Genomic DNA, 12,339 nt, shown 5'->3' with positions numbered 1-12,339 from the left:
AACTTTCAACCTCAAACTTTTTAATAATTATAATTTGACCCCAAAAGCATCAAAACCAATATTTTTCTTGTCCTTTAAAGGCCAAAAATATTTTTTCAAAAGTTCATCAGATTTCAGCTTGATTTTCAACCAATTTTTCAATCTTTTCGGTAACTGGTTTTTACCTGATTTTGACCAAACCAAAGAGCAACGTTTCAGCCATCAAATACACATCAAAAACACATCAAATATCATGAATTTCATGGCTGAAAAGCCACGTTTTCTAATAGCAACAACAACAACTTCAGAACCATAAAAAACTTGATTTTTCAAGCATTAAATAACAAAATTTCATGATCAAACCATCACACAAACACTCAAAGTCAAGCCTCAAACAACAAAGATCTGATTTCACACTTCAAGAATACAACCAATCATTGATTAATTTACCAATCCTTATCTCCTTGGATGTTGCTAAAAGTTGAACAAAAAACAAGCTTCCAAAAGCACTTTTACGCCTATTTTAATATTAAAAACAACTTTAGAACCATATGAACCATGAAGGCTGAAGCTTCATGATGATGAAAAGAAGATTTTTCTCACCTCAAGGTAGCTATAAATCACGTTCTTAGAGCTTATGGTGAGTGAACAAGAGATCCTAAGAGAAAATATGAAGAAAGCATCATTAGCTTGATTTCTCCACCATGACTGAAACTTCTAGAAGGAGGAGCAGCCATCATACCTTGATTTACTCCATAAAAAATGACATAGAAATGAAGAGAAAGAAGAGGTGAACACTTTGGCCAAATTAAATTTTTGGTATATGTTTTTACTTTTAGGGCAAGGGACTTTTGACATAAAAAGTTCTTCCATTTTTCTCTCAAGAATTTCGAAATTCTAACTTGTTTAGAAAGAAAAGTTGATGGTAATGATGAGCCTAGGGATCCATGGGGTTAGGATAAGAATTATCTTAAAGTTTGGTGTAAAAATAACTCAAGAAAGGATAATTACTGAAGCTAGATGTGTTAGAACACAAGTATTTCTTACTTTCTTTTAGGGAACCTTTTCTTGGAGAGCAAGAAAGAAAACACTTGGTGGCTAACCCTGGGAGAGCCACGTGTCACAAAATGCTGACTCATTAGAGTTTAATAATAAAATATTATTTAGAAGATAATTATTAAAACTAGATACATCAGATTACACTACTAAAGGTTAAACATAAGATTTACTAGTATAAATGACACTAGTAACATGATAATCATGATGATAAAAGATATATGATGAAGCATTAGCATTGCTAAGTTCATCTAAGAGTGCAGGTATTATCCATTACCGGTAGATTTTTAGCTCAGTTATTATATTACTAAACATAGATCAACATTAACCACAGTAGAGAAAATAATATTATAATATTTTAAATAAAATAATAATATATGAATATTATATTAATATAATTTTTCTCTCGAAATTCGAGACCAGCTCGTCACATATAGAGACTAATTACGAAAATCAGAATTTTAAAATTCAGACCCAAAGTGACTCAAAACGCAACTTTTTACGATGTGCTTACTTAGATCAGGAGAGGTGTCTGGTGCAGTCAAACTGCTGACTCAGCAGCTTGATGACAAAGCACCTGTGCAGTTGAGATGCTTAAATGCACTAAAATTCCTAAAAATTTCGTAAAATTTCTGTTTGATCTCGAAAAAGCGTCTTTTTTTCGGGGTTAGGCCGTGACAAAGGTTGACCCTCAATTTTGAGTCGTATGATTCCAACTCTAAAAAATAAATTCGGTAAGTAATAACAGGCTATTCTTGCTTTCGTTTAAACTTTAAAATTTGAGTTTACTTAAATTTGTTTTTTTAAAATAATTTATTTTTTAAATTAATATCTAAAAAATTTTATTTTACATATTAGTCTTTAAAAAGTATAATTATAAATCAAATAGATTTTTTTATTAATTAGTTAATGATGTACTATGTTAAGAATTACGTAACATGATAAAATAATATGTTGATGCCACGTGTAAAAAATAATTGATCCATTTTAATAATGTTAAGCTCAACTAAATTTAGATAAGTTTGGATAAATAATTTAATTAATTTTTATTTAAATTAAAATATAAAAACTTATCTTAAAAATAATTTATAAATAAATTATTTTATATCTAAAAAATTATCATAAAAATATTTATTTTAAAATTGTATAATACATAAAAATGATAAAATAATTTTTAAAAAGGAAAAAAATTAAATTTTTTTACTTTTTTCAAAATTTTTTTTAAAAAATTAAAAATATATTTAAAAAATTGTATCAAATACTGTTAATATAATTTTTTATAAATAAACAAAACGAGTTTTAGTCTCCTCCAGCAATAAAGTCCATGTGTAGATGAATGAGCCACCTCAGTCTTCTTAAGACTCTTCATGCTTCATAGTATTTTTCATACGTTTCATAAACGAGAGGATGCTATCTTAGAAATTAAAAAAAAAAAAAAATCCTCTCTCATTCTCATTCTCTCTCTTTTCCTTTCTTGTATCAATGCAAAGAAAAAAAAGTATAGATAAGGCCGCCCTTGTCCCTTCACACAATGTTATAATTACTTAATTAATTAAAAAAAATTTGATAACTAAAAATTTTTAGCCATAATTAATTAAAATTTTTTAAATTTTACTTTATTTATATAATTTAATAATATTTATTAATATTTTTTATTTTTTATCTCACTCTCTTATCAATTTGTTTATTATATTTTTATTAGTTTCACTTATTAATGATATTAATTATAATATCATATCTCTAATTATTAGACATTTTTATAATTATTACTTAATAATCTCTTTTATAATTTAAATTTTATATTTAAAAATACAATAAAAACTAATACTAATAAAAAATAGTAATAATAATATTTATTAAATGAAATTGTTGTCAGTCAACCAATTTTCGAAAATATAACCACGCTAGCTTTGATGAAGTATGGTAATAAATTGATGGTGGATTTTATGGTGTAGAAGGAGAAAATTTTCTACACCTATATATATTTGTTGTCAATAGAAAAAGGTACCAAGTGTTTAGAGAGAGAAAATTTAAAAACAATATCTACCATTATTTTGTTAAGTTGTAAAATGTTTTCAATTTTTTGTTTTTTGACGTGCAAGAAGAAATTTAATAGTTAAATATAATAAATATTTATTTAATTAGTGATTATAAAATTAATATTGGACCTTTATTTGAATTTTTTTGTTTTTGTAAAATTTTATTTATTTTGAATCAAACCATATTTATAAATAAAAATTAAAAATACAGGCCTAAATTTTATAAATTACAAGACTTATAAAAAAAAGTCATTAACTTTTTATATGTATTAAAGCATATATTAAGTATGGTGCAGCAGAAAAAAAAAGTCTCCTTCTAAAATGTTCACAAGAAATACATAAAAAAAAATTCTATAGTAATTAGATACATTTTTTGGAATAATAATGAACAAAATTTATTTTAAAATACTAATTAAATTAAATAATTAATTAAAATAACTATCAAAATTTATTAGAAATATGAAAAGGGTAATAATTTGGTTAAAAAATTTGAGAAAATAATATATATTTAGAAAAACAATATGATTACGGTTAAAAGGTTAAAAGATTTTCATAAATAATAGTTCTAGTAAATAATATAAAATTTGTGATATACGTAAATATAATTTTTAATTAATATATATGATTTGAATATTAATTTAAATTTAAATTTATCTATTTTAAATATTAAATAGTATTTTATATTGTATTTTAATTTTTAAGTTGATAGATGAATAATTAATTATTTTTAATTTATTATGTGTTAATTTTTGATTGTGAGATAAATTTAATTATTTCACATATCAAGTATTAAATTTTTTTTTGGTGACTATATCAAATATTAAATTTGATTATATTTACGTATATTGCAAATTTTATATTGTTTACTATAATTATTATTTATGAAAATGTTTTAATCTTTTAAACCTTAATCATTATCCAAAATAAATAGAATTCCCAAAAAAAGTCTAATATCATTTTTATAATCATTAATTAAATAAATATTTAGTTATTAAATTTCTTCACGTGTTTCAAGGAGTAGCAAAAAAAACAAAAAATAAACTCTGCAATTTATCAAAACAATAGCAGATATTGTCTTTTAAATTTTCTTTCTCTAGACACCTGGTAGTTTTTTTATTGACAACAAATATATATAGGTGTAGAAAATTTTCTTTTTCTACACCATAGAATTCACCTTTTATTAAAGGTACTTGTTAACATGATTCTAAAAACTGGACCGTTCGATTGAATTGGTCCAACTTTGAACCGGAAGTTAATGCAGTTCGGTTTAATGATGAAGACCGTTCAACATAAAACTGCCCGGCCGATCGGATCGAATCGGGATCCGGCCGGTTTTGATGAAACGTCGTCGTTTTAAATTTGACGCTTGGGGATCCAACTATCCTACTCTTCCTCCTTGCTCAGTCTCCTACTCCCTCGAGCCCCATTCCTCAGACTCTCTCCTCTCTCAACTTTCTCCCCTAGGTCACAGTCTCACCCACCGCCGCAAGGAGAGCCTCAGCGCCGCCGTCCGTTGCGCTAAGGAGCCACCGTGTCTTCCTCCGTTGTGCCTTGTTTCCCCCAACCCCTTCTCCAATCTCCTTCCTTCAGAAAGCAGAACTGTCCTCAAACCTAGCCTCCACCACCGCCGCAAGGAGTGAGCCACTGTCGCTGTCCGTCGCACTCAGGGGCTCCTCTCTTCATCTGTCGGCGTTCTCCAAGTCTCCAAACCCTGTTCGCTCTCACCAATCCAGGTGCGCAGCTTCTTCCTCGAGCTCGCTCTCCATCAGTCCAACACTTCTGCTCGGCCGCGCTTCTGCCTCCCTCCGTCGTGGTTGATGTTTATTAAAATTGTGCTGAAAATTTTGTTAATGGCTTCATTTTTTAAAAAAATTTTGTTATCCGTTCTTCATTTTTTTTTGCTCAGAACATTGTTTTTCTACTCAGATTGAAATTTGCCTTATGGAATGATTAACTATGCTCGTGCTGTATTATTCTATGCTGTGGATTGAATCATTGAGTTGAATGATTAGTTGATTTTAGTTCACTGGTTAATGTTTGTTAAAATTGTTCTGAAAATTTTGTTAATGGCTTCATTTTTAAAAAAAAATTTCGTTATCTGTTCAGTTTTTTTCTCAGAACATTGTTTTTCTACTCAGATTGAAATTTGCCTCATGGAATGATTAACTATGCTCATGTGCTATATCGTTCTCTGCTGTCGATTGAATCATTGAGTTGAAAGATTAGTTAATTTTAGTTCACTGGTTAATATTTGTTAAAATTGTGTTGAAAATTTTGTTAATCTATATTAAAATTATACTGAAATTTTTGTTAAAAATTTATCAGGGAACAAGTAAATTATGCCAAAAATTTATTAAAAAAATTTAGAGAAAAATCCAAAATAGCCTGACAATTACCTTGAAAGACAACGAGATAATTGTCAGGACCGAGTGGGGTATTCACTCTTAAATTTATGATCAACTTTTTGTTAACAAAAAAGTAAATTGATCATAATTAGCCATTTAGTTCAATGAAAAAATATATGAATTGAATTAAATTTCTTCTATTTAAATTGATGAGCTCAAAGATTATTAATACATTTTATGATTTATAATTTTAGTTATAGATGATAGTATCAATCAATAAGTATTGGGTGATAATAATGTATTTGTGGATAATAATTTGATTGATGATATTTTATGTAGTGTTTTAAATTTAGAAGATATTTTAAGGTTTATATTAGATTATAATTAAATTATAAAGTGTTTATTTATAATTTATTTATTATTTTATTATAAAACGGTTTTTTTGGTTAGCCCAATAAACTGAAGAATCAATGACTAAACGGTTCAATGACTAATTCGATTTTCAGAACCTCGGGTTGTAACAAGTCAAAGGCACCGCCAATCTCCTTCCCCAGGTCAATATCACGTGCTGAAAATATTTGGCTTCATCACCTTAGGATTGGCCTAAAAGGAAACCTTGCAATCGTGCAACCAAACCTTGTCCGATTATGGCTTCAGCGAAGTTTCTCCGCTCAAGTCACCTTCATATTCATGGTGGTTTTACCTCTGCGCTTCCCGCCATTCCACCCTTCTCACACAACCGTCTCACCTCGCTCGACCAGGTTTACTTCTCTACGAACTGGTCCTTGCCTCCTCTGTGTGCGGTGTCCAAGATTGGTTTCTCAGCAACTAAAGATGAAGCCGCTTCTTGTAAGTTTCTCTACTCAGCTCCACCGAATCCCATCCCCATGCCACCACTTTTTCTAATACTTTCACATTGAGTTCAAACCCCATTCCTTATGTGATTGTGCGCTCTTTTTTAGCTGGTGATATTGAATTCGAGGCGCCATTGAAAATTGTACAATATCCAGACCCGAAATTGAGGGCAAAAAATAAACGCATAGTTAGCTTCGATGATAATCTGAAGAGTCTCGCCCGCGAGATGTTTGATGTAATGTACAAGTAAGCACTTTTCCAATACTATCCTCCCTTAGTACTAAGTCTTTGTTTGAATGGTTTGCTTCATTATTATAACAAAACTTTGATTTTCTTTCATTTGAGAGATATTTTAAGGGAACAAAAAATGCTATTAGAACATCAAAGTCAACCACAAAAATCAACTACTAGTATAAGGTAAAGTATATTTTAGTCCTTAAAGTTTATTAAAAATTTTAAAAATACTCCTAAGTTTTATTTTGTTTTAATTTTGTCTCGGAAGTTTTTTATTTGCATCAAATATACTCCTGGTTACTAATCTTTCAAATACCCTTGAACCAATTCAGTAACAGTTTTACAAGAATAACCTTTAACACAAGTAAACCAGACATAGTTGTCATGAATTATTGCTGGATTGATTCTAAATTTAGTTGTGAGTGGTTTATTTGATACAAATCGATAACTGGGATAAAATTGAAACAAAATAAAATCTAGGAGTATTTTTGAAACTTTTGACAAGCTTTAGGAACTAAAAATATACTATAAAATACATGTTAGAATATAAATACACATTGAAAATGAGTTACATCGCATGTATTTTATACACAAATGCATGGTTGCTAATTTTGGTGTGCACTTAGCTTGGATGGGATGGAAATTATACTTTTTCAGATACCAAAAATGGTGGCTTAGGTGGAATCATAATTTTAAAGTAGCATTAGTGACTTGTGTTGAGATGGTTGCATTGAGTAATTCTTAACTTCATTGTCTAGAAAAACAGTTGTTTTTTACTGTTTTTAAGCAAAGGATCTATATTTTAACTTAACGGCAAGTTTGACAGTTCAAAAGCTAAGTTTGACAGTTCAAAAGCTGTATTTTTGTTTGGGAGTTGGGACTTTTGGAGACTGTCCCAACACACACAATAGTGATGTTAGACAACGATATATTATTCCCTACTTGCTATAGAAAGCTGGGGAAAAAATGAAGAAAAACAGTGGTATATACAAATGTATAACATAGGTTGGTGGATGATGTATTGGAGCCTAGCTTATTGTTGTTATTTGGCCATTGCATGTATGCCACATCAATCAAATTACACTTTCCAAGTCCTTGTCCACTCGTGCTTGTGAGGGGGTGCATTAATAGTGCCAAAATTTCTAGAGTCTAGAGATAAGCTCTAGAAGCCTGCCTTGGGCAACCCTCTACTCCATCTAGCTAGCTTATGCAGTGGAGTTAGGCCCACTCTATAATACCTTCTGATACCCCAGATTTGTTTTTTTCTTTTTTTAAAAAAATCCATAATCAACCAGGAAAATAAGAGAGAAAAGAGTAATTTAGCAAATGAGAGAAAGAATACACTCTTATGTGATGTTGTGTCTTACATAGGAGGACTACTAGCATCTATTAATAAACAGTAAAACCCCAATACTAATAAGGAAAAAATGATAGATATCAATACTAATTCTAAGAGATCATATTTGATACTCTGATATGATAGATTCTATCCTGATTTCTAACAGTTTTGTCCTCTGCATTTCTTTGTTCTGTCTTTGGTTAGGTCTTATTCTCCCTTTCCATCAAATTCTGGATCTCTCTGGGTCTGTCAAACTCATTGATGCCTTTGTAACTTTTTAAGTCTTGAATAAACTAACAGTAAAAACTTCCTAGGGCTACTGTAATCTTACAAATGATAACAGCATTCATTTCCACAGAACCGATGGTATTGGTCTCTCAGCACCCCAAGTTGGAATCAATGTTCAACTTATGGTATTCAATCCAGTGGGTGAACCTGGGGAAGGAGAGGAAATTGTTCTTGTAAATCCAAGAGTTAGCAAATACTCAAAGAAACTGTCAATTTTTAATGAAGGGTGTCTATCATTTCCTGGAATATATGCTGATGTGAAGGTAGAAAACATTCTCTCTCTTTCTCTGTGTGCTTTTAGAATAGTTTGTTATATGGAGTTGCCCCCGTTTTTTTATTTTGCCTGCCCAAAATGATTCCTTTCATAAAACTTTATATTTTCACCTCCCTTTTAAACACTTCTTTCTTATGAACTTTGAAACTTGTTTCTTATTCCTCTTTCATCTACTTATAGTTATTCTCTCACTTTCACCAAACAAAAATTCATTTGTTATTTTCTTTTGATAAATGAATGTCATTTCCATTTTCCTGATTTTGGAAATAAAATTCATTATGTGTGTTCAGCTTTTGTATAATTAATTGTAAAGGGCAAGTAGAAAGTTGATTTTATCTATGGCCCTTTTTGGTATAACAATAATTCTAAATTTGCTGAATCTGCATTGTGCTTTTCTGGTGACTTGGCTCTAGAAAGGATTTCGTTTTTGTATCCGTTTTGGTTATCTACTTGGATATTTAGTGGTGTTCCTTTATTGATCATACAAAAGGATCAGCATAGTTTGTTGCATGGTTTATCCACCTAGGAATATTTTCCTTCTTTTATTTTATGATACCTTGTTCTCTTTCAATAAAATATCTTTTGTCTACATATTTGTTTATCATTGTGTTCCTTTCTTCTTGCCATGACAAACAACAAAGGAATGAGACTGTTTTAGAATTTTTCTTGTGCTGAAATGAAAGAATTTTTCCCAGTAATTGATATAAAATATATAATCAAGCTTTTCCCATGAAAGCTAAGCACCAAGCTTTTATGCTGTAGTGATTTCTTTGAGCTCCTCCTTGAATATATTGTTACATCAGTACACTCGAATGATCATTCTAGTGAGCTTCAATGTTGACATGTGGGATTTATTTTCCCCTTGAGAAAGTTATTAGCACAAAATGTGTCCTTAAATTTGTTATTCCATTTAGTTCAAGTGTTATCTATACTTAAGTCATGACTTCTGTAGATGAAGTCCGTCTGCTGTTTTGAGGACTGTCAACTTGTGCTCAACTGAGACAACATAACCTACTTGTCATACTCATTTGTTTGATGATTATCCTGCTGATGGTCTGAAGTATTTATTCACTCTTTCACCTCCTTAAAAATTTCTTATTATTGTGGTTTAGCGACCTGAATCAGTGAAGATTGATGCACGTGATGTAAATGGAAATAGATTTTCATTCTCGTTGGATGGGCTTCCTGCTCGAGTATTCCAGCATGAGTTTGATCATCTGCAGGTTAGTTCAACTCTATTAGTTAAATGGTTTCACATGAATGGTTTTTCCTCTATTTATTAGTTTCAACTAACCTATGATGTTTCATCAATGGACAAGGAACATGAAACCCAAAACACTTAGGTTTTGTTTAGTCAATGTTCTTCACTTCAATTGCCTGTATTATATGGAACACAGAACGCTTAGGGTGTGTGTAGATTGTAGAATGCCAAAAGAAGAAAAACAAAAGGATGGAATTAATTTGAAATGAAACTGAATTAAATTACAATCAAATATAATTTAGAACCCATAATTTATAAAGTGAGAATTGAATTAAATTATAATCAAATATAGTTTAGAACCCATAATTTATAAAGTGAGAATTGAATTAAATTACAACCAATTATTGTGTTTCAAACTTAATCAACTATTGCATCATGCATACAATTATCGTTGTCCCCCCAAAATAGCGGCCATTCTGCTATAATGTTTTGGGGTCAACCACTTAGCAATAGAATCCATGATTGACTTGTATGGTTTAGCACTCAGGGGTCAAGTTTCCCTAATTCTTTTCCAGCCAATTTTAAAGTGCAACTCCCCGTAAGACCCATCATATGTGTAGTTGAAATGTCAAATTGTCAATTTATTAATAGCATTAGCACAATCCAGCTGAGTCCTCTGTCATCACTTAATAATTCCCGCATTATATGCCTCACCAATCCCACCAAATCATCCACTCTCATATTTCCCATGCTAGCTGAGAAACAGGGCTGTTAGGCACCTTGTAAGTGAACTACTGGCTTGTTGCTTCTGGTTTGCTTACGAGATTTCATGTCCCTACCTGCTGGTTAACATGTGGGTACTGCTTACCTGTAATAATCTGTGCAGGGGATTCTTTTCTTTGAGAGAATGACTGAAGAAGTTCTTGGTAATATCCGTGAACAGCTACAGGTTAGAACAACTGAACTCTTTTTCTGTATTCTGTCTCTAGTTGATTTTCCCATGACCTGAGAAATACATCATGATGACATAGATAATACTAATATTTCAAAGATATAGTAAATGAGGCAAAGGTTTGCCGTTATTTGAAAAATTCAATCATGTCATGTATTTGCTCTTGGTGGATGTGACTAAGACTACCATAGCTTCTCTTTCATTTAAAAATTTATTTTACATAGTTTTTTGTATCTATACATCGATATCTATAACTATAATTGTCCCCATTAAAGAAGGTCATTTGGTATCCAATTTTTTATCCTAAACTGTCCAGCCTATGTCTCCCATTGTACATATGTGAACTTAATGCTTGATGGCAGTCCTCTAGGGAAGTTTATTTCCATATATTTGTTATTTCTATATTTTCCTCAAATAAGCTAATGTTTTGAAGCTTTTCATTGCTTCAAATACAAACAAACGTTTCATAGTTTATTACGTTTTTAGTGCTTAAACTGTGTAAGTTCTTCCGCGTCTACACTAAGTTATAATATGACATCCTAAAATTGTCTTAGACTTTATCCTAAATACTAAGCAAACTACAATGTGGATATTCCTAATGTGTTGGAATCGTAAAAAAATATTCAGTTCTTTTTTTATTTGGTAATTTAGGATGATTGTAAGGAGAATATAATAGAAGCATAAATCATTCATCTTCAGATACAAATGTTTTTAATGATTGGGTATAATCATTACAGGCCTTGGAAATGAAGTATGAACAACTGACTGGAGAACCAAGCCCTGAAAAGATACAAAACAGGAGGGAAAGAAGGAATGCTGTTGGTTTTGGGAAATCATGATCAAACCTGACTCAAGTCTCTGCTTCATGGTTTTCGTGATAATAAATTCCTTTTTTCCTATCGGTATACTCTATGCTTCTTGTTGAAAAATGATTTGTTCCTATTTTACCGGTCAATATCAGGTTCACCGTAAGCTCAACCCCTACGAAATTCGAAACATTTCGAGTTTGCACAAGTAGTAGCAGGAGGGGACTGCTCTGCAAAGAGAAAGCTGGCTGAAACATTCCTTTTGACACAAGTCCATCTGGCCCAGAAAAGTGAGATTTCTAATGGATCCTATTAGTTTCTTAGCTATGAAAGAAAATACAACAAAAATCAGAGTGTAGAAGAACAAGAGTGCTAAAAATGCAATCATCCTCTCTGTCTCATTATCTAAGTGTTCATTCATCATATTCTATTTATAAAAATACTCTTCTAGTGGTGAAAGAATAGTTGTGTAAAAGCTAGATATTATGAGTATGAAGTCGAACTCGAGAAGATTTGTGGAAAAGACCATCTTGTAAAGGAATTAAAATTTGCGAAATAGACAAGTCTTAGTTAAATTAGTATAATTCTTTGAGTGATTTATATTACTTTGTTCTGGAGCTTTTTCAAATAGTTTAAAGCTGCTTTTTATTGTTGCTAATAATAATTTCTTTGTTCACAAGTTCAATGTTTGATAATCATTTGTTTGAAAAATTTGTGATTTTACAAAAGGTGTTATCTACTTATTTTAGAACGATTAAATTCTTTTTTCTGTACTACTTTAGTGCTATTTCATATAATATTATATAAACTAATATAATATTTTAGACACTATTATGAAATAAATATAGATTCTTCAGTGCTCTTAAAATAAGTAAAAACTTGTTTATTCGATGCGTATTGTTTCAACAATTGCATTAAAAACATGGAGAAAGTAGAGTAGAATAACAAGTTACATGTGAATTGTAAACATG

At 30.5% G+C, this 12,339-nt stretch overlaps 1 protein-coding gene across 18 annotated transcripts; it reads left to right on the top strand.

Moving 5' to 3' along the window:
* The first annotated feature begins 4,438 nt into the window (after positions 1 to 4,438).
* Positions 4,439 to 11,952, top strand: LOC112796382 (peptide deformylase 1B, chloroplastic/mitochondrial). 18 transcript variants are annotated; one of them, XM_072233908.1, is made up of 9 exons: positions 4,443 to 4,887; positions 5,926 to 6,268; positions 6,382 to 6,520; positions 6,632 to 6,691; positions 8,206 to 8,398; positions 9,522 to 9,632; positions 10,497 to 10,559; positions 11,300 to 11,416; positions 11,524 to 11,952. In XM_072233908.1, the coding sequence occupies exons 2-8, from the start codon at positions 6,067 to 6,069 to the stop codon at positions 11,399 to 11,401; spliced, it is 870 nt and encodes a 289-aa protein (XP_072090009.1). In that variant the 5' UTR covers positions 4,443 to 4,887; positions 5,926 to 6,066; the 3' UTR covers positions 11,402 to 11,416; positions 11,524 to 11,952. The 18 variants fall into 18 exon arrangements, with proteins under 18 accessions (XP_072090018.1, XP_072090015.1, XP_072090009.1 ...); XM_072233910.1 differs by having other exon boundaries at positions 11,300 to 11,430; XM_025838810.3 differs by having other exon boundaries at positions 6,620 to 6,691.
* The last annotated feature ends 387 nt before the right edge of the window (positions 11,953 to 12,339 follow it).

Source organism: Arachis hypogaea, chromosome 4 (assembly GCF_003086295.3).
Source record: "Arachis hypogaea cultivar Tifrunner chromosome 4, arahy.Tifrunner.gnm2.J5K5, whole genome shotgun sequence".
Taxonomy (NCBI): domain Eukaryota; kingdom Viridiplantae; phylum Streptophyta; class Magnoliopsida; order Fabales; family Fabaceae; genus Arachis; species Arachis hypogaea.
The sequence above is the reverse complement of the archived record's forward strand: the minus strand, read 5'-3'. Positions and strand labels throughout refer to the sequence as shown.